This window comes from Scyliorhinus torazame, chromosome 13, assembly GCF_047496885.1.
Source record: "Scyliorhinus torazame isolate Kashiwa2021f chromosome 13, sScyTor2.1, whole genome shotgun sequence".
NCBI lineage: Eukaryota > Metazoa > Chordata > Chondrichthyes > Carcharhiniformes > Scyliorhinidae > Scyliorhinus > Scyliorhinus torazame.
The window spans coordinates 215,079,117-215,097,885 of record NC_092719.1 but is presented as its reverse complement, the minus strand read 5'-3'; the positions used below and the strand labels follow the sequence as shown (position 1 = coordinate 215,097,885).

At 48.1% G+C, this 18,769-nt stretch overlaps 1 protein-coding gene across 3 annotated transcripts in view; it reads right to left on the bottom strand.

Moving 5' to 3' along the window:
- Positions 1 to 253: 253 nt before the first annotated feature.
- The window catches only part of LOC140388611 (monoglyceride lipase-like), a 104,816-nt gene continuing 86,300 nt past the window's right edge, over positions 254 to 18,769 (bottom strand). For all 3 annotated transcript variants that reach the window (XM_072473049.1, XM_072473048.1, XM_072473051.1), the window contains 4 exons: positions 14,952 to 15,062; positions 12,221 to 12,310; positions 7,328 to 7,543; positions 254 to 2,214 (listed from right to left, as the gene is read on the bottom strand). In XM_072473049.1, coding sequence (XP_072329150.1) covers positions 2,101 to 2,214; positions 7,328 to 7,543; positions 12,221 to 12,310; positions 14,952 to 15,062 — 531 coding nt within the window. In that variant the 3' untranslated portion in view covers positions 254 to 2,100. The remainder of the gene's footprint in view (positions 2,215 to 7,327; positions 7,544 to 12,220; positions 12,311 to 14,951; positions 15,063 to 18,769) is intronic.

The following is an 18,769-nucleotide window of genomic DNA, read 5'->3' as shown; positions in this document are numbered from 1 at the left end:
CCCTCAATTCCAACCTATTCCCCTCGATTCCTCCCCCCCCCCCCCCCCCCCCCCCCCAATGGCCCCTCATGCCCAGGTCAACTCATCCAGAACTCAGCGCCCATGCTGAGGTGAAATAATATAAAGTTCTAAGTGTCTATTGCAGACTTTATTTTTTTTAAACTCTCATTCATAAATCCCTCATTAAAAACAAACATTCCATTTCAGTGCTTCATTCCTTATAAAAACAAACATTTAATTCAAGATATTCATCCATTATAAAAAAAACATTTTATTCATAGCCCCACATCAAAGGTTTTATGACCATTTGGAAATGTCAGTCAAATGGTGAACTGACAGGCACCCCACCATGATAGTGATAGTTTGTGCAATCAGTCGCACAGTACAAATTCTATAATGATAGCCCCAGGTTCATGTTAACAGTTAGAATGAAATAGCAAGCACTGATTTTTTTAAACTGAAGAATATTTTAATACAATTAAAGGACAGAAGATTTAAGTGCCTTGACAACTTGACAGTTCCAATCAGCTTTGCCGTTCCATTGAGTTTGTGCACTTTTGCATGTCCATTTATAACAAGCCCAAAGGGCACTTGACCTCTCCAAATTGTATCCCTGGCCTATCCAAGAGGGTACCTTATCTCTCCAAAGAACTCCAGCAAGTCCAGACTGTTCCTGAAATGCATAAAGCCCACAAGTCATGTTTTTGACATCCCACTAGCGGAAATTGGATCTATGTGAAGACAATTGCACTTTTACACGTGAACCATGGATATCAAATTAAAACCTGGCCCCGCTATGCCACAAACACCCCCCCCCCTCCCCCACCCCCCAGCACAAATGGTGGGTGCCAGGTTCAGGGGTGGTACTTCCAGAATCGGGTCGCGAAGGCAGGTGCCATTTTTATGAAACTTGAGCCCTCAGGATTCCAGGAGTTTTGAGTTTGTTTTGGAAATCACTGTCATGGTTCTGTCTGTGTTCCCATGGAAATCATAATCCAGTGGCCTTCCCTGCATTTTACTTTGGGAATGCTGGTTCTCATACACCGTGGGGCGGCATGACGGCACGGTGGTTAGCACTACTGCCTCACAGCTCCAGGATCCAAGGGTCAATTCCGGCCTCGGATGACTGTCGTTGTGGAGTTTGCACTTTCTCCCCCGTGTCTGCGTGGGTTTCCTCCGGGTGCTCCGGTTTCCTCCCACAGTCCAAAGATGTAAGGGTTAGATGGATTGGCCGTGCTAAATTGCTCCTTAGTGTTCAAATGGTTATTTTGGATCACTGGGTAATGGGGGTAAGGTAGGGCATGTGCCTAGGTAGGGTGCTCTTTCAGAAGGTATGTGCAGATGTGATGGGCCGAATAGCTGGAAGGATTCTATGAATCTATGCCTCACCTACCATTGCACTGATTTTGGGGTGATATTATTCCTATCGCTGCTGGGCTGACAGGAAACTACCCGAAGTGGGCAGTGGGTCTAAGAGACGACTATTGCTTGGATTTGAACCTCCTCTTGCCCCCTGACACAATGCAATACCAAAGGCGTTCTCCCCAGGTCAATTTTCATCCCTCAGTCAATATCACAAAGAGATGATTTGGTCATTATCGCATTGCTGTTTTGGGGATCTTGCTGTGCTTAAATTGGCTGCTGTGTTTCCTACATTGCAACAGTGACCACACTTCATAGGGACTTCACTGGCTGTCGAGCGTTTTGAAACATCCGGTGGTCAAGGAAAGCTCTTTCTGGGCGCAAGTCTTTCTTTTTATTATACTTCAAATCCATCGGCAGGACATTGTAGCCTATGATTATAATCTTGAGGCACCCTGTAACTACGGTGCTGGCCCTTGGCTCAGGGAAGGGCGCGCAGCAAACTGTGATTAAGATTGAGATCAGCAGTGTTCCTCCACACACACAAGCACAAACATGAAGAAGGAAATCAAATCGATACACGGCTTTCAATGATAGCGCTTTCTGTAAAAAAAAAAGCTTTTATTTTGTTAATCTTGTGATCTAATATCCCCCCCCCCCCCGCTCTCCTCATCCACATTGAGTCCCGGTATAAATAAAACAAGTGCCTCCATAAACTCTCTTCTTGTCACACTTCACTCATGTTTCCGCTGGCGATAACCTCTCGTTCAGCCACTTTTCAATCAATTTGAACATTTCCTCAGTGACGACTGTCAACTCTTTGTGAAGCTGGTGGAAGGAACCCTGAAAGACCTGGAAGGAATGTAGAAGGGAGAGCCAACCGTGACTAAACGGGAACAGCGACAGACTGACATTGATATCATTCTTTTATTTTAAAATGTCCACTTTCGTGGGAGGTGGGCGTCACTGGCTAGGTCACCATGCATTGCCCGGCCCTAAATGCCCTTGAGATAAGAATGGCAACACTAACCCACTAGAGGGCAGATCGTCTCTGAGTGCGGCACAGTCGGAGTCTTTTTCAGGCGAGACGTTAAACTGAGCTCCCATCTGCCAGGACACCACTTCAATGAAGAATTTCCCCTTTTAACCCCTCAGCCAACACTTTGGATCAGGTGATCTGATCAGTTCTGATGTTCCTGCTTCTGGGAGCCTCCCGTGAGCAAATTGGCAGCCACGTCCCCCAAATCGCAACATTGCCTTTCATTTCATTGTGTGCATCTCAAAGGTCATTCACTGCTGGGTAAATGCATTGGTACATCCTGAGGTGGTGAACGGTTTAAGTTCTTCTTTCTGCCTTTGCAATAGCGGGGGTAATGAATTCCACATTGCGATGAGGCCTGAGGCTTTTAATCCCTCAAACTGGAGCATAGGGGCAGGCCGAGAGATGGTTTAATTTGAATATTTCAGAGTATCGTATAATTATTTCTCCCTACATTTTGCTCCACAGCTATCCCAGAAATTTAGATCTTTGTCATTCGTCGTGAGAATGTCACTTTAAGAAATGTTTGTCTGCTCATGTTACTGCAGTGGTGTCAGAGTGTGGGTGGAGCTGAGCTGTCTGTCAGTTTTTAGTTTCACTTTGAGAAAAGCTTGGGTGTGTCTGTGCTTTTTTGGTTTCGTTTCAGTGTTGGAGCTGCAGTCAGCCAGAGAAGGTGTAATGTTGATCTCTCTGCCATGTAAAGACTATCTCTTGATCATTTGGTGAATTCAGAGTGATAACTGTTCTCAGTAGTGAATTTAAACCTGAGGTGCTTCTGTTATTATTAAAAGGTTTTTTACAAGTCTTATGGATGTTAAAAGGAAAGTAAGGATTACTTAGTGTTGTATTCTTTGGGGGTTGTATTTGAATTGATGGTTGCTAAGATGTTCACTGTATGTTTTAAAAAGGTGAACTTGAGTCCATAGAAAAAACATTATTTTGCTTTCAAAAATACTTTTCCATTTCTGCTGTACCCCACCTGTAGAGTGGGCCGTGTGCTCCCCATACCACAATCTATTAAAAGTTGTGGGTCAGGTGAACTCCATGATACACTTTGGGGTTCTCTAAACCCTGGCCCATAACACATTGATAATCTGAATCTGCTACCAGGAGCTGAGGTGATGATTCTCCATTTCACTACCAACATCCTGGGGGTTGTCATTGATCAGAAACTGAACTGGACTCGCTACATTAGCTAGTGGCTACGAAAGCAGGTTAGAGGCTGGGAATCCTGCAGTGAGTAACTCACCTCCTGACCCCCCCAAAGCCTGTCCACCACCTACAAGGCACAGGGAGTGTGATGGAATACTCTCCACTTGCCTGGATGAGTGCAGCTCCAACAACACTCAATAAACAACACCATTCAGGACAAAGCAGCCCACTTGATTGCTCCCCCTTCCACAAACATTCACCCCCTCCACTACCGATGAACAGTGGTAGCCGTGTGTACCATCTACAAGATGCACTGCAGGAGCTGACTAAGGTTCCTTAAGCAGCACCTTCCAAACTCACAACCACTACCATCTAGAAGGACAAGAGCAGCAGACACATGGGGAACCCCACCACCTGGAGGTTCCCCTCCAAGTCACTCACCATCCTGACTTGGAAATATATCACCGTTCCTTCACTGTCGCTGGGTCAAAATCCTGGAACTCCCTCCCTAACAGCACTGTGGGTGTACCTACCCCACATGGACTGCAGCGGTTCAAGAAGGCAGGTCAACACCTTCTTTCTCAAGGGAAATTAGGGATGGGCAACAAATGCTGGCCAAGCCAGCGAAATCCACGATCATGAATGAATTAAATAAAAACATTTTCCCCACTCAGTAATCAAGCTGAATTCAAAGGTTCCTTTCGGGTGTCGAGCTGGATTATTGTCCCCATGCTCCAACAATGGACGCCACTATTATCTTCTCCTCTGCTGAAGGCACTAAATCCAGGTGGGATAGAGGAAGAGGAGGTCATCCAATCCCTAAACACCTGTTCCACCAATCAGTTACATCAATCTTTGATGCATATTTTTTCTGATCTGTCCGTTGACCTGCGAACCCTATCCTAACAAACATCTCGCAATCTCAATTCTGAAATGTTCAGCCTCAAAAACGTTTTAAGAGGGCGAGTGTTCTAGATTTCCACTTCCACTGTATGCGGTAGCGCTTCCTGTCATCACTCTGAACAGCTTAGCTCTAACCGGCGTCTTGTTTTGGACTGTTCGTCACCCACCTCCTCCTCCCCCCCAACAACCCACCCCCAGCACTGCCCCACCACCACCCTTCCCCCAACAGAGGAAATTATTTCTCTCTGTCGACTATTCATTTAATCATCTTAAACACCTCAATTGCATTATCCTTTAATCTTTTATACTTCAGGGATTACAAGATTAGTCTGTGCAACTTCATCATTTAACCCTTTTAGTCCTGGTATCATACTGGTGGTTATAGACTCACAGCAGTTCACAGCACAGAAAAGGCCCTTCCCCCATCGTGTCTGCGCCTGTCAAAAACAACCACCTCACCATTTTCCAACACTTAACCCATAGCCCTGAGGGTCTTGGCATCGTAACTGCACAACTAAATATTTCTGAAATGTTACGAGGGTCTTTGCCTCCACCACCCTTTCAGGCAGTGCGTTCCAGACTCCCACCACTAATTATTTTATCACATTCCCTCTAAGCCCCATGTCCCTTAAACAGCACCAGGGACCCGGGTTTGATTCCCGGCTTGGGTCACTGTCTGTGCGGAGTCTGCACGTTCTCCCCGTGTCTGCGTGGGTTTTCTCCGGGGGCTCCGGTTTCCTCCCACAAGTAGCAAAAGATGTGCTGTTAGGTAAATTGGACATTCTGAATTCTCCCTCTGTGTACCCAAACAGGTGCCGGAGTGTGGCGACGAGGGGATTTTCACAGTAACTTTATTGCAGTGTTAATGTAAGCCTACTTGTGACAATAATAAAGATTTTTAATATTAAAGCTTATTGCCTAAAATCTATGCCCCTGGTCATTGATCCCTCTACCAAGGGAAAAAGTTTCATCCTGTCTATTCTACCTATCCCCCTCATGATTGTATACATTTCAATCATGTCTCCCTCAGAAGCGATGACTGTAGAAACGTTTGGTTTTATTCTCCTTACTATCCACTCCTCCTGCTCCCCTAAGGGCCTCCCGTGCTCAGCCCACACTCAGGCTGGGGTAATTATATCCCAGTAGTCCTAGGAAAAGGGATGTAGCCCCACCCCCTCACCTGGGCAAATCATATTCAGGTGAGGCCACAGAGACCCTGGTGTGACAGATCCCTGTACTTCCTGTCAGCTTATAACAGTTTGGATGGTGCTGCCTAAGGAGCCTTGGTGAGTTACTGCAGTGCACCTTGTAGATGGTACCCATGCTGCCCCTGTGCGTCAGTGGTGGAGGGATTGATATTTGTGGATGGGGTGCCAATCAAGCGGGGCTGCTTTGTTCTGGATGGTGTCGAGCTTCTTGAGTGTTGGTGGAGCTGCACTCATCCAGGCAAGTGGAAGATATTCCATCACACTCCTGACTTGTGCCTTGTAGACGGTGGACAGGCTTTGGGGGGGTCAGGAGGTGAGTTACTCACCACAGGATTCCCAGCCTCTGACCTGCTCTGGGAGCCACTGTATTTATATGGCTGGGTCCAGTTCCATTTCTGGTCAATGGTAACCCCCAGGATGTTGATAGTGGGCGATTCAGTGATGGGAATGCCATTGAATGTGAAGGCGGATGGTTAGATTCTCTTTTGTTAGAGATGGTCATTGCCTGGCACTTGTGTGGTCTGATTGTTACTTGCCACTTCTCAGCCCAAGCCTGGGTATTGTCCAGGTCTTGCTGCATTTGGACATGGACTGCTTCAGTATCTGAGGAGTCACGAATGGCGCTGAACATTGTGCAGTCACCCGCAAACATCCCCACTTCTGACTTTATGATGGAGGGAAGGTCATTGGTGAAGCAGCTGAAGATGGTTGGGCCTAAGATTGGGAGAGACCGATTTCTGATCCTTCCGGGAATTCAGGGATATGAGGAGTAGGCAGGAAGACAGAGTTAATGCCCAAGATCAGGCTCAATGGGTTGTGTGGTCTAAACCTGCCCCTATTTCACAGGTGTTCAGGTCTTAAGGCATTGCCAGATACGCGAGCATAAAGTGGGTGAGGGGTGAGCTTGACTTGGTGCAGTCTATGCCGGCTTGCTAGGCCGGATGAAGTGGGATCAGGCACAGTATGTATCATCGACCTTTATGCAAATCCTTATTATTGTCTCCATGCTCCAACAATGGAAGCCACTTTTATCTTCTCCTCTGCTGAAGGCACTAAATCCAGGTGGGATAGGGGAAGAGGAGGTCATTCATTCAGTTACATCAATCTTTGATGCATATTTTTTCTGATCTGTTGGCCTGAGAACCCTCTCCTGACAAACATCTCGCAATCTCAGTTCTGAAATGTTCAGCCTCAAAAACGTTTTAAGAGGGCGAGTGTTCTAGATTTCCACTTCCACTGTATGCGGCAGCGCTTCCTGGCACCCATAATAAATTATGCAAATCAGCATCAAAAGCCGAAGGACAAATCAGACATGAACGTTATCTCTGGGAGAAATTCTAAGCCTGCTGCCATGTTCAAACCTTGGTGGGGAATGAAATGAACGAGTAAAGAATCCAGTGGGCTGGACTCTCCGTTCACGGTGTAAGGAACAGTGTCGGCATGGCAACCATGGAGATGCTGAAGGTGAGTGAGGGAGGGAAGTGGGCTCAGTGATTGGCAGCAGCACCCTGAGGGTGACCAGCACTGGGTTAACGGCGCCAGCCACAGACTGGGTTTGGGCCATACCGGCCATCATGTACAAGGGGCTAATAAAACCCATGGGGGACAACCGGCCTGGAAGAAAGATCCCGGTTTAAACCAGAAGAAGAGAAAAAGGCCTCACCTTCAGGGTCTTGTCTGTGCTGGCTGCGAGATCATAAAAGAGGTACGAGCCACTGATGTCGCACAGCTTATCCGCATCACCATGTAAAAGTAACATCCGGGTTGTTACCGTGGGCAACACCTTCTCGAGTCCGGTCACTGCTTTTAACAGTACAGTGGCGAACCTCACCCTCACTGGTCCATGGTAGTTGAGAGGGTCAGCGATGTAGTCCTTCACCTGAAGAACCAAAACTCGTCACAGAGCAAAATAGAAATGTTCCAAACACAAAATAATAACAGAAAATGCTGGATGGACTCAGCACGTCTGGCAGTATCTGTGCAGAGAGAGAAACAGAGTTAACAGGGGAAATCTTGTGGAGGCGTCAGGGGTTCTTGGCTGGAGAGTCAGTGAGACCCCAGCGTTGCCTCTTTTGGCGGACGGCCTTCCACACCTTGTTCCACTCGGTCGCTAAGCAGGCCAGAGATGGGCCTTTCACCGGGATCAGGGTCCCTGGGAGCAGAGGTCCCGCCCGCTGATCAACCAGAGGTTGACAGCGTTGCCGTGCTCAGCAGTACCGCTGGAGACCACTGTCCTGAGGCCTCGGCTCACTGAGCGACTCGGGCATGGATAACTGATGGCGGGATGGAAGTCGCAGGGATGGGGCTGTGGGGCAGAGGGAGTGGGGTTGGGAGCAAGGGCAAGGAGGTGGCTCTGAGTTTGTGACACCTTCATTCAGGCACTGGGTACCTTTGAACAAGGGAACCCCCCCCCTTCCAGGAAGGCGTCAAGCACACGTCAGGGTTTGCTTCACCGGTGCCCTCACGGTGAACCCTCTGCCCACTGCTAGGTTAATACCAGCAACAATAGGATGAACCCTTATTAAATGCCCCTGCCACCAAACTTGCCATGGCAAAAGACACAAGATCCCACCCAACTTTTCTGGTCTGTGACCACCAGTAACACAATACAATAAAGAGTAACGATTAAAGGCAGTTATTCAGTCTTGTCAAAAGGTGGGACTGGGCGCTCCCCAGGACCAGTGCTGGGGTTACTGTAGTTCGTAATTTACACTCATGAATTGGACTTGGAAATCAGAGTTACTACATTTGTGAGTGACACCGAACTGGGTGCCTTTAATACAAAGGAAGAACGCAGAAAAATGCAGGATGACATTCCTGAACTTGCAGAACAGGCATTCCATTGGCAAATGAGTTTGCGTGTGGATAAATGTCAGCTGGTGCCGTTTTGTCGGAAAAATAAAGAGGCCCTGAATAATCGTTGTCAAAACGGCATAGGGAAGCCCGTGGTCAGGTAAAATAACGGCACAAGTTAATAAGGCCATTAGACAAAGCACGTTAATAGTGGGGTTCATTTCTAGAGGACTAGAGTTGAAAGCACAGTCCAGTTAGGGTGAAGGAGCTGCTTCTGTGCTGAAGACAATGGGGTAAACTCTCCGCCTCTCCAGCCTTGCGTTCCTCGGCGGCACACTGCGTCAGCAGCGGGATTCCCTGTTCCTGTTGCTGGCCGGCGGGATTTCCCATTCTGGCCACCCCACGCCACCGGGAATCCAACGGGTGGCGGTGCGCCTACAGCAGAATGGAGAATCCCACTGGCGGGGAATTTACCCCGCTATAACTCAACAAACATGTGAAGCATTGGGCGGCACGGTGGTTAGCACTGCTGCCTCACAGCGCCAGGGACCCGGGTTCAATTCCGGCCTCGGGTCACTGTCTGTGTGGAGTTTGCACGTTCTCCCCGTGTCTGTGTGGGTGTCCTCCGGGTGCTCTGGTTTCCTCCCACAGTCCAAAGATGTGCAGGTTGGGTTACACGGCTAAGCGAATAGGGCGAGGTGGGCAGGGGAGCGGGCCTGGGTGAGGTCCTCTTTCGGAGAGCCGATGAAGACTCGATGGGCCGAACGGCCTCCTTTTGCACTGTAGGTATTCTGTGATTACTGGAATTTTTGGAATTTGAAATTGAGATCCCTGACCAGATAAGTGAGGAAGACCAGACAGCGAAATTTCAGATTTGAGACTTCCGGTGGCCGGCATGGACTAGGCACCGTCTCCCGCCGCTGGTCAATGGGATTTACTATTGAAGCCACTCCACGCCACCAGGAAACCCATGGGCGGGGGTGCGCTGACTGCGGGAAAAGAGAATCCCGACCGCCAAAGAAATCCGACCATATTCTCTGGGAAAGGCCTGGATGTGGAATTTAGCAACAAATCGCCCCTTAACAAGTCAGTTACTGCCTAAGGAAGAATCTTTATAAATACACCAACAGCAGGAAATAAGCTTTGGGAGAGGTCAGATTTGTAAAGCCCAGGTTTAGTGTCAACTTTTCACTGCTTGCTGAAGTAGCTCATCATCTCAACACTGCTGCTCCAGCGGTGGTGACCTGCACGGCGAGCTTGAGTCTTCGTTCCACATCCTCTATCTATGTTGCAGGGCTGACACCGGTTTTATATCAGCAGTGGAGAGGTTGGACGATTGTTCGGAGGAAATGTTACCAATTGAGCACAAAACACTGAGGAGTATTTTAAAATTGATTCTTGGGGCTGGGAAGGTTGGCATTTATTGCCCATCCCCCGTTACATTGAGAAGGTGGTGGTGAGCCGCCTTCATGAGCTGCTGCAGTCCGTGTGGTGTAGGTACACCCACAGTGCTGTTAGGCAGGAAGCTCCGGGATCTTGACCCAGCGACAGTGAAGGAACGGTGATATATTTCCAACTGTGTGGCTTGAAGGGGCATTTGGAGGTGATGATGGTCCCGTGTACCGGTTTCCTTGACCTTCCGCGTGGAGGAAGTTGTGGGTTTGGGAGGAGCTCTCAACTGTAGCACCAATCAGCAATGGAGTTGATGGAAGCCTGCAGTCTGCTGATTTTGAATCCATAATTTTGGATAAAACTGCTCCATTAGGAGGGAAACTTGAGGGAGAAAATGACCCATTTGTAAGAGGACCCCTGCCTTACTCAAGGGGAACTCGAATATTCGTCCCACTTGATGATTTTCTCCAGCTCTGCTGGTGGCTGCTATATAAGGGGATAGGCGGTTCTGTTCTGGAAATGATCCTGCACTCAATGGGTTAATGTTTGTCTTGTTTACAGTGAAGAATGGTAAATTGTAGAAAACGTATTGGGTCCACAATTGCTCAATAACACCAGCAGCCATCATGTGATCAACATTTTCAGTAATAACCTTTCACTACTTGACCTTTGGACGGGTTCCATCATGAAGGACATCTCCTAGGAGACGGTGTATAATCACGTATTGTAGTTGTTAATCTCTCCTCCTTCCAACCCTCGTCTGAATATCTATCCCTCCACCTTATAACCCTCGAGGGAAAATCACACCTCACAACAGAGAGCAGAATTTTCCTTTTGTTAAATGTGGCGGTCACTGAGAATCATAACACATAAAATAAAGGAGTTATATTAACTATTAGATTAAAAAGGGGCTGGTTTAGCTCACTGGGCTAAATTGCTGGCTTTTAAAGCAGACCAAGGCAGGCCAGCAGCACGGTTCAATTCCCGTACCAGCTTCCCCGAACAGGTGCTGGAATGTGGCGACTAGGGGCTTTTCACAGTAACTTCATTGGAGCTGACTCGTGACAATAAGCGATTTTCATTTCATTTCATTTTTTTTCAATTAGCAGCATTCCTGAGACTGACATGTTGTTCAATGAGTATTTTAATAGTATTTGTTGGCCATTGCTGCTTATTTGAGTTTACAACTCCTAACAATCCAATTCTCAAACTCAAAGTTAACAACAACAGCAATATTTAGACAGGACTTTTCACCAACAAAATCATCCCAAGCTGTTCAGCAAATGTGCGTCAGCCGAGATGTTGTACTGAACTGGGCTTGAGCCCCTGACCTTTTAAAAACATAGAAACATAGAAAATAAATGCGGGAGTATGTCATTCGGCCCTACCAACCTCCCCTGCCATTCAATATGATGCTATCTCAGCACCATACTCCCTCGCTCTCCTCACACCCCTTGACACCTTTGGAATCGAGATATCTATCTATTTCTTTCTTAAATACATTCAGTGATGTGGCTTCTGTGCTGGGGAATTCCACAGGTTCAGCACTCTCAGAAACTTCTCCTTGTCTCAGTCCTAAATGGCCTACCCCATATACCTGAGACTGCGACCCCCTCGTTCCGGACACTCCAGCTAGAGGACACAACATTCCTGCATCCAGTCTGCCCAGCCCTGCCAGAATTTTATACGTTTCAGTGAGATCCCCTCTCATTCTTTTCAATCTCTCCTCATTCGATAATCCTGCCAACCCAAGAATCACTGTGGTGAACCTTTGCTGCCTCCCTCTATGGCAAATATATCCTTTCTTCGGTAAGAAGACCAAAACTGCACGAAATACTCCAGGTGTGGCCTCACCAAGGTTCTGTACAGATGCAGTAAGATGTCCCCGTTCCTGTACTCAAGTCCTCTTGCCATGAAGGCCAACATACCATTTGCCTTCCTAACTGCTTGCTGGATCTGCATGCTTGCTTCCAGGGGCTGGTGTACTACGTCAGCCAGGTAGGTCCGCATTTCCCAATCTATCACCATTTAAATAATACACTACCGTTCTGTTTTGCCGGCCGAAAGAGATAACTTCACATTGATCCACATTATACTGCATCTGCCATGTTTTTGCCCACTTACTCAAGTGACAGTGACCCAAGGCGGGAATCGAACCCAGGTCCCTGGCGCTGTGAAGCAACAGTGCTAACCACTGTGCTACCGTGCCGCCCATCAGGGCGGGGAAGTGGGCTTGGGCAAGGGGCTCTTTCAGAGGGTCGGTGCAGACTCGATGGGCTGAATGGCCTCCTTCTGCCCTGTCCGAATTCTCTGGAAGAGTTCACGAACTTTATTCAAATGTGAGAAGAGAAATAAACTACCACAAACCCACCTCTTTCTCTTCTCTGGAAATAAAGTGTGGATCCATGTATCCCAAGGATATATTTGGCAGTATATGATCCAGCACTTTGGCGCAGAACACCTACAGTGGAGAAAGGAGAGCAAGTTCACATCAGTCTAAGTCTTTGTTCTGATCCACATTTCACCCAGTTTACTGGAGGGATCACATTGTCCTTTTAGCAATCAAGGAGAGAGTATCAGATACTCTCGTGCGAAGGTCACTGACCCTCACATGATTCTCCGCCCATTGGGATGAAAGACCCTGGAGGGTCTTTCCCCCCCAAACCTAAATTCCTGATACGAATTTGCCTTTCGGCACAGCTGTGACTTGGAAAAACAAATTCACGGAATGGCGACAAGATATATTTTAGATACTTGTTTGAGGAGTAAGGTAGGAAGGCAGGAAAGTGGGATTAAGAAGATTAAGAGGTGCCACCACGGTGGGTGATGTTAAAATCTAAGCGGATGTTACTATTTATTCGAGGGATGAATTCAAAGACACATTATCCTCGGCTTCTCAGTGAGGTGAAGTTAACAGAAGCTGGCTCGCTTTTCTTTAGACAAGAGGAGAGGTCGAGATTACAAATTGATCGAATGACCAGGGCTTTGTGTATTTAAAATGAGATCATTCGGTGTGTGAGGAGGAGTTTGGCAGAGTTCCTCCACCCAAAGGGACATAGATTTGGCAGGGGTGAGTCAACGTGGTAACTGGACTCAGTGGCCAAACCAACACTGACAGTACGCTCACACTTTCGAACTCTGGCACATGATCGCGGCTGACACCCTTTGAGACGTACTGAGCACAAGACCGAGACAATGGTCTACTCAGTGGGTGTTTAACATCTCGAGCCACAGGTTGAAAGAAGAGGAGCAGTTTTCTCGCAGTGTCCCGACCAACATTCCTCCCTCAGCCATTAACCCCTCTCTAAAACAAAACAGAAATTTCAATGCTGTTTGTCAGAATTTATTCAAAGTGGATGGACTGGTGGTCCAGGGGCCGGGAGTAATAATCCAGACAGCGTGAGTTCAAATCCCAACATGGCAATATGGAAATTTGGAATTATATATATATTTTTTTGAATACAGAAATAAATTTTAGGTCGCAATCGAGCAGCCTCGTCGCCCCTGACTCAGTGCCATGAGTCGGTCGTTAGAACTCCCGCGAGATATGCGACGCTCAGAACACCTCGCGAGATCTAATGAGATCTCGCAAGACGTCATGATCTAGATCTCGCCCTCACTGGGTGGGATCCAGATTTACATATTTAAGGGAGCAGTTGGGCTCACTTAAATATTTTGGTGCCCGATGCTCCTGGGGCCCGGGAACTAGCGCCCAGGCCTGGGGGATCGCGCCATGGCGCCGTTTAGCACTGCTCCACACAAACATGGACCAGGCGTAACAGACCTGTGGGGGGTCTCCCAGGCCATTCGAGGCCCTCAGGTGGTCGGGTTCTGGGAAGGGTGGTATCCTGGCACTCCTGCTGCCACCCGGGCACCTTGTCACTGCCCTTGTTAGGGGGGCTAGGGAAACACGTAACAGTTAAGCTGAGGCATGGGGGGGGGGGGGGCAGAGGCCGGAGTTGGGTGTCCTAGGGAGGGTTGAGAGATCGGAGGGCCATTTTTAAATGCTGCCCCGATCTCTCCCTGCACTGACGAGCTGGAAATTACGTAAGTGCGGCCTTGCCGAGGCATTCCTCGCCAAGGCCAAAAAAAAAGAGGGGTGGGAGCATCGTGCCTGAATCAGCACCGGGTGCCGACCTCGATTTTGGCTGGACGCCCGATTCTCCACCCGTGTTTGTGGCGTCGCGAGGCGGGGAATTCTGCCCAGGGTCTAGGTTCTCAACAGATTCACACTCGTCCTAGTGCCAAACTCTGGGATTGCCCAGGGAGTGTGGCAGGAACCGGTGATGGTTTTGAATCGTGTGAAAAGGGGAGGTCCCAAAGCCTTGGCTTCATTTTTATACAAGTCAATCAGGGGTCACATCTTAAATAAAAATGGTTCTTTGCTTTCCCTCAGGCGTTTTCTGCGCCGGGCGGAGCTTAATCCCCAAACCAGGGTCCAGATTCTCTGAATCTGAGGCTAAGTGCGGAGGATCGTGATGTTTTTCGTGGAAACATTCGGCGCCACCCCCTCACCGATGCTGCGACCGGTGAGGAGCTAGCAGCCGAGCCACGTAAAAACCGCCCGGCCTCCATGAAATAAACGGCTTGAGAATGGCCGGGCCCGCGGACGCGCCGTACCCCCCCCCACCACCTCCCGGCCACCCCCTCACCACCCTGTGGCCACCCCCCACCAGTCCCCCCAGCCCTCACGGAAGCCCCCCGGGCCAGCAGCACGGTTCCAGCCCGTGGCAGCGCTAGGCACAGTCCGCAGCCATCACGCCGGGTTCCCGGAAGACAAGGGGCGTCATTCTCCGCCGGCGGGAGTCTCCGTTTTGCCGGCGCCCGGGGGTTTCCCGACGGCGTGGGGCTGCCCCACAATGGGAAACCCCATTGACCGGCCGGCGTAATGGAGACTCCCGTCGGCCGGTCGGGGCAGAAATGTGGCGGGCCGGGTAGGAGAATTTCGCCCAAGGGGTCCCTCGTTTGTAACTCCTCCTGGGCGCCGGTGGAACCGAACCCAACCAATAAATGGGAGCCTTTGGCAATGGGGACCAGGAGTCGGCAATTAAAACTGCCTCGGGGAGGTAGTTCTTTGTATGAAGTCTTCAGGGTGTTGTTACCTTCAGAGGCGTCGCTGACTCAGGATTCATTAACACCAAGGGCGCTACAAAAATAACTCCAGCAAAGTCGTCCGGTCTCTCATGCACAACGTAGATTGCCATCAATCCCCCCTGAAATGCAAGAGGAGGCAAAGTTACAACAACAACACAATCAGACAAAGCCCTTCAGTGCTCATGTCGGTAATTGATAGCCCCGTGTAGGTGCTACTCAATGCAGTGTTGAGGCCATGTGGGTGTGAAGGGCCCAGCAATGGTTCCTGGTCTGTGCGCGGATGATTCCCTCCAGGGCAGCAATCTGATTCCGCGGCAGGCGAAATACACCTGGTTAGCAGCAGGAGAGGAAGAATGGAGAGCAGGCGGCTCAGATAACATCCCACAAGGTTATCCCTCCCCACAACAACAACTTGCATTCACATAGCACTATTAACACAGTAAATATGAGCGTAATTGAAGAAAACTTGAGTTTCTTACGGAGGTATAAGCTTGGTCTGAGGAAGGTTTTAAGCTGAGAGAGTGTTTGAGAGACAGAGAGACTAGAGGTGGTCATTCGAGAACATGGGGCCCAGGCAGCTGAAAGCAAGGCCGTCAATGGTGGGGTTAAGGAAGTGGGGGTTGGAGAAGAGACCAAAACTGGCGGAACGCAGAGTTCTCAGAGGATTATAGGGCTGGCGGAAGTCACAGAGAGAGAGGCTCCATTGGCTTCGATGGAAAAATCAATGTGCTGCCATTCGATTGGCGCATTTCACTCACACTGACGCAAGTGAGAGTCAGGTTGGCAGAGACTCCTGCAGGTGGATTTCAGGTGAGGTCTGGATGGGCCTTCACTGAGACACACATCCAGGATCAGGTGTGAGCGAGAATCCGAGAGACACTAACCAAATGCAACACCCCCGAAGCAACTGCAGGAGCGGGAATAACCTCCTTCTAGAGGACGACTAGGGATGGTCATCCAGCCACTTCACCGCCACGCCCGCCCCCCCCCACCCCCCACCCCCCCCCCCCCCACCCCACCCCCCGCCCTCCAAGAAGTAAAACCAGGGGCAAATAAATCAAAGGCTGACTTTCAAGGAGTGTAATTAGGGAACATAAAAAGGCTGGGAGAATATGAAAATAAGCACATGTTTCCTGGCCAACATTCCTCCCTCTATCAGTGCAATTGGAAAGGAAGTGAATAGAGATTCATAGATGTTTACAGCACAGAAGGAGGCCGTTCAGCCCATCATGGCCATGCTGGTCATCACAGATCTGACTACCAATCACATTTGCCAGCACTTTACCCACAGCCCTGGAGATTACTGCAGCCCAAGTGAGTATCAAAATACTTCTTAAATGTTACAAGAGTTTCTGACTCAATCACCCTTTCAGTGTGTTCCAGACGCCCACCACCCTCTGGGTGAAAAGGATTCTCCTCAACTCATCTCTTAACGTTCTATCTCGTAACTTAAATATAAGACCTCTGGTTATTGACCTCGCTACTAATGAAAAAAGTGCCTTCCTATCCCACTGTGTTAAATATAACCTCCTCATCTGTCTGTGTGCTAAACTCTGCTGCCCTTCATCTGTTACCCACTGGGCACAAGCACTTTGCAAAGTTTGAAACACATGATACAGTCTGAACACACAACACAGTCTGAACACACAACAGTCTGAACACACAACACAGTCTGAACACACAACAGTCTGAACATACAACACAGTCTGAACACACAACACAGTCTGAACACACAACATAGTCTGAACATACAATACAGTCTGAACAGACAACACAGTCTGAACACACAATACAGTCTGAACACACAACACAGTCGGAACACAAAATACATTGAAACAAACAACACAGTCTAAACACACAACACAGGCTGAACACACAACACAGTCTGAACACACAACATAGTCTGAACATACAATACAGTCTGAACACACAATACAGTCTGAACACACAACTCAGACTGAACACACAATATATCCAAACAACACAGTCCGAACACACAACACAGGCTGAACACACAACACAGTCTGAACACACAATACAATCTGAACACACAACACAGTCTGAACGCACAACACAGTCTGAACACACAATACAGTCTGAACACACAACTCAGTCTGAACACACAATATATCCAAACAAACAACACAGTCTGAACACACAACACAGGCTGAACACACAGCACAGTCTGAGCGCACAATACAATCTGAACACACAACACTGTCTGAATGCACAACACAGTCTGCATACACAATACAGTCTGAACACACAATACAGTCTGAACACACCATACAGTCTGAACACACAACAGTCTGCACACACAACAGTCTGAACACACAATACATTGAAACAAACAACACAGTCTGAACACACAATACATTTGAATGCACAACACAGTCTGAATGCACAACACAGTCTGCACACAATACATTTGAACACACAACACAGTCTGAATGCATGACACAGTCTGAACACACAATACAGTCTGAACACACAATACAGTCTGAACACACAACAGTCTGAACACACAACAGTCTGAACACACAATACAGTCGGAACACACAACACGATCTGAACACACAATACATCGAAACAAACAACACAGTCTGAACACACAATACATTTGAATACACAACACAGTCTGAATGCACAACACAGTCTGCACACAATACATTTGAACACACAACACAGTCTGAATGCATGACACAGTCTGCACACACAATACATTTGAACACGCAACACAGTCTGAACACACAATACAGTTTGAACACACAATACATTTGAACACACAACACAGTCTGAACGCACAACACAGTCTGCACACACAATACAGTATGAAAACAAAATACAGTCTGAACAAACAACACAGTCTGAACACACAATAGAGTCGAACACAAAATATAGTACGAACACACAACACAGTCTAAACACACAACACAGTCTGAACACACAATACATTTGAACACACAACAGTCTGAATGCATAACGCAGTCTGCACACACAATACAGTCTGCACACACAACACAGCCCGAATACACAATGCAGTCCGAACACACAACAAAGTCTGAACACACAATACAGTCTGAACACACAACACATTCTGAACACACAACAGTCTGAACATAAAATGAAGTCTGAACACACAACACAGTCGAACACAAAATATCGTCCGCACACAACACAGTCTAAACACACAACACAGTCTGAACACACAATACATTTGAACACACATGTCTGAACGCACAACACAATCTGCACACACAATACGGTCTGCACACACAACACAGCCCGAATATGCAACACAGTCCGAACACACAACAGTCCGAACACACAATACAGTCTGAACACACAATACAGTCTGAACACACAACACAGTCTGAACACACAACACAGACTGAATACACAATACATCGAAACACACAACACAGTCTGAAGGTACAACACCGTCTGATCACACAATACAGTTTGAGCCCACAATACAGTCTGAACACACAATACAGTCTGAACACTCAACACAGTCTGAACACACAATACATTGAAACACACAACACAGTCCGAACACACAACACAGCCTGAACACACAACAGTCTGAACACACAACACAGTCTGAACACACAACACAGTCTGAACACATAACACAGTCTGAACACACAACACAGTCTGAACACACAACATAGTCTGCACACGCAACACAGTCTGAACACACAACACAGTCTGAACACACAACACAGTCTGAACACACGACACAGTCTGAACACACAACACAGTCTGAACACACAACACAGTCTGAACACACAACACAGTCTGAACACAGAACACAGTCTGAACA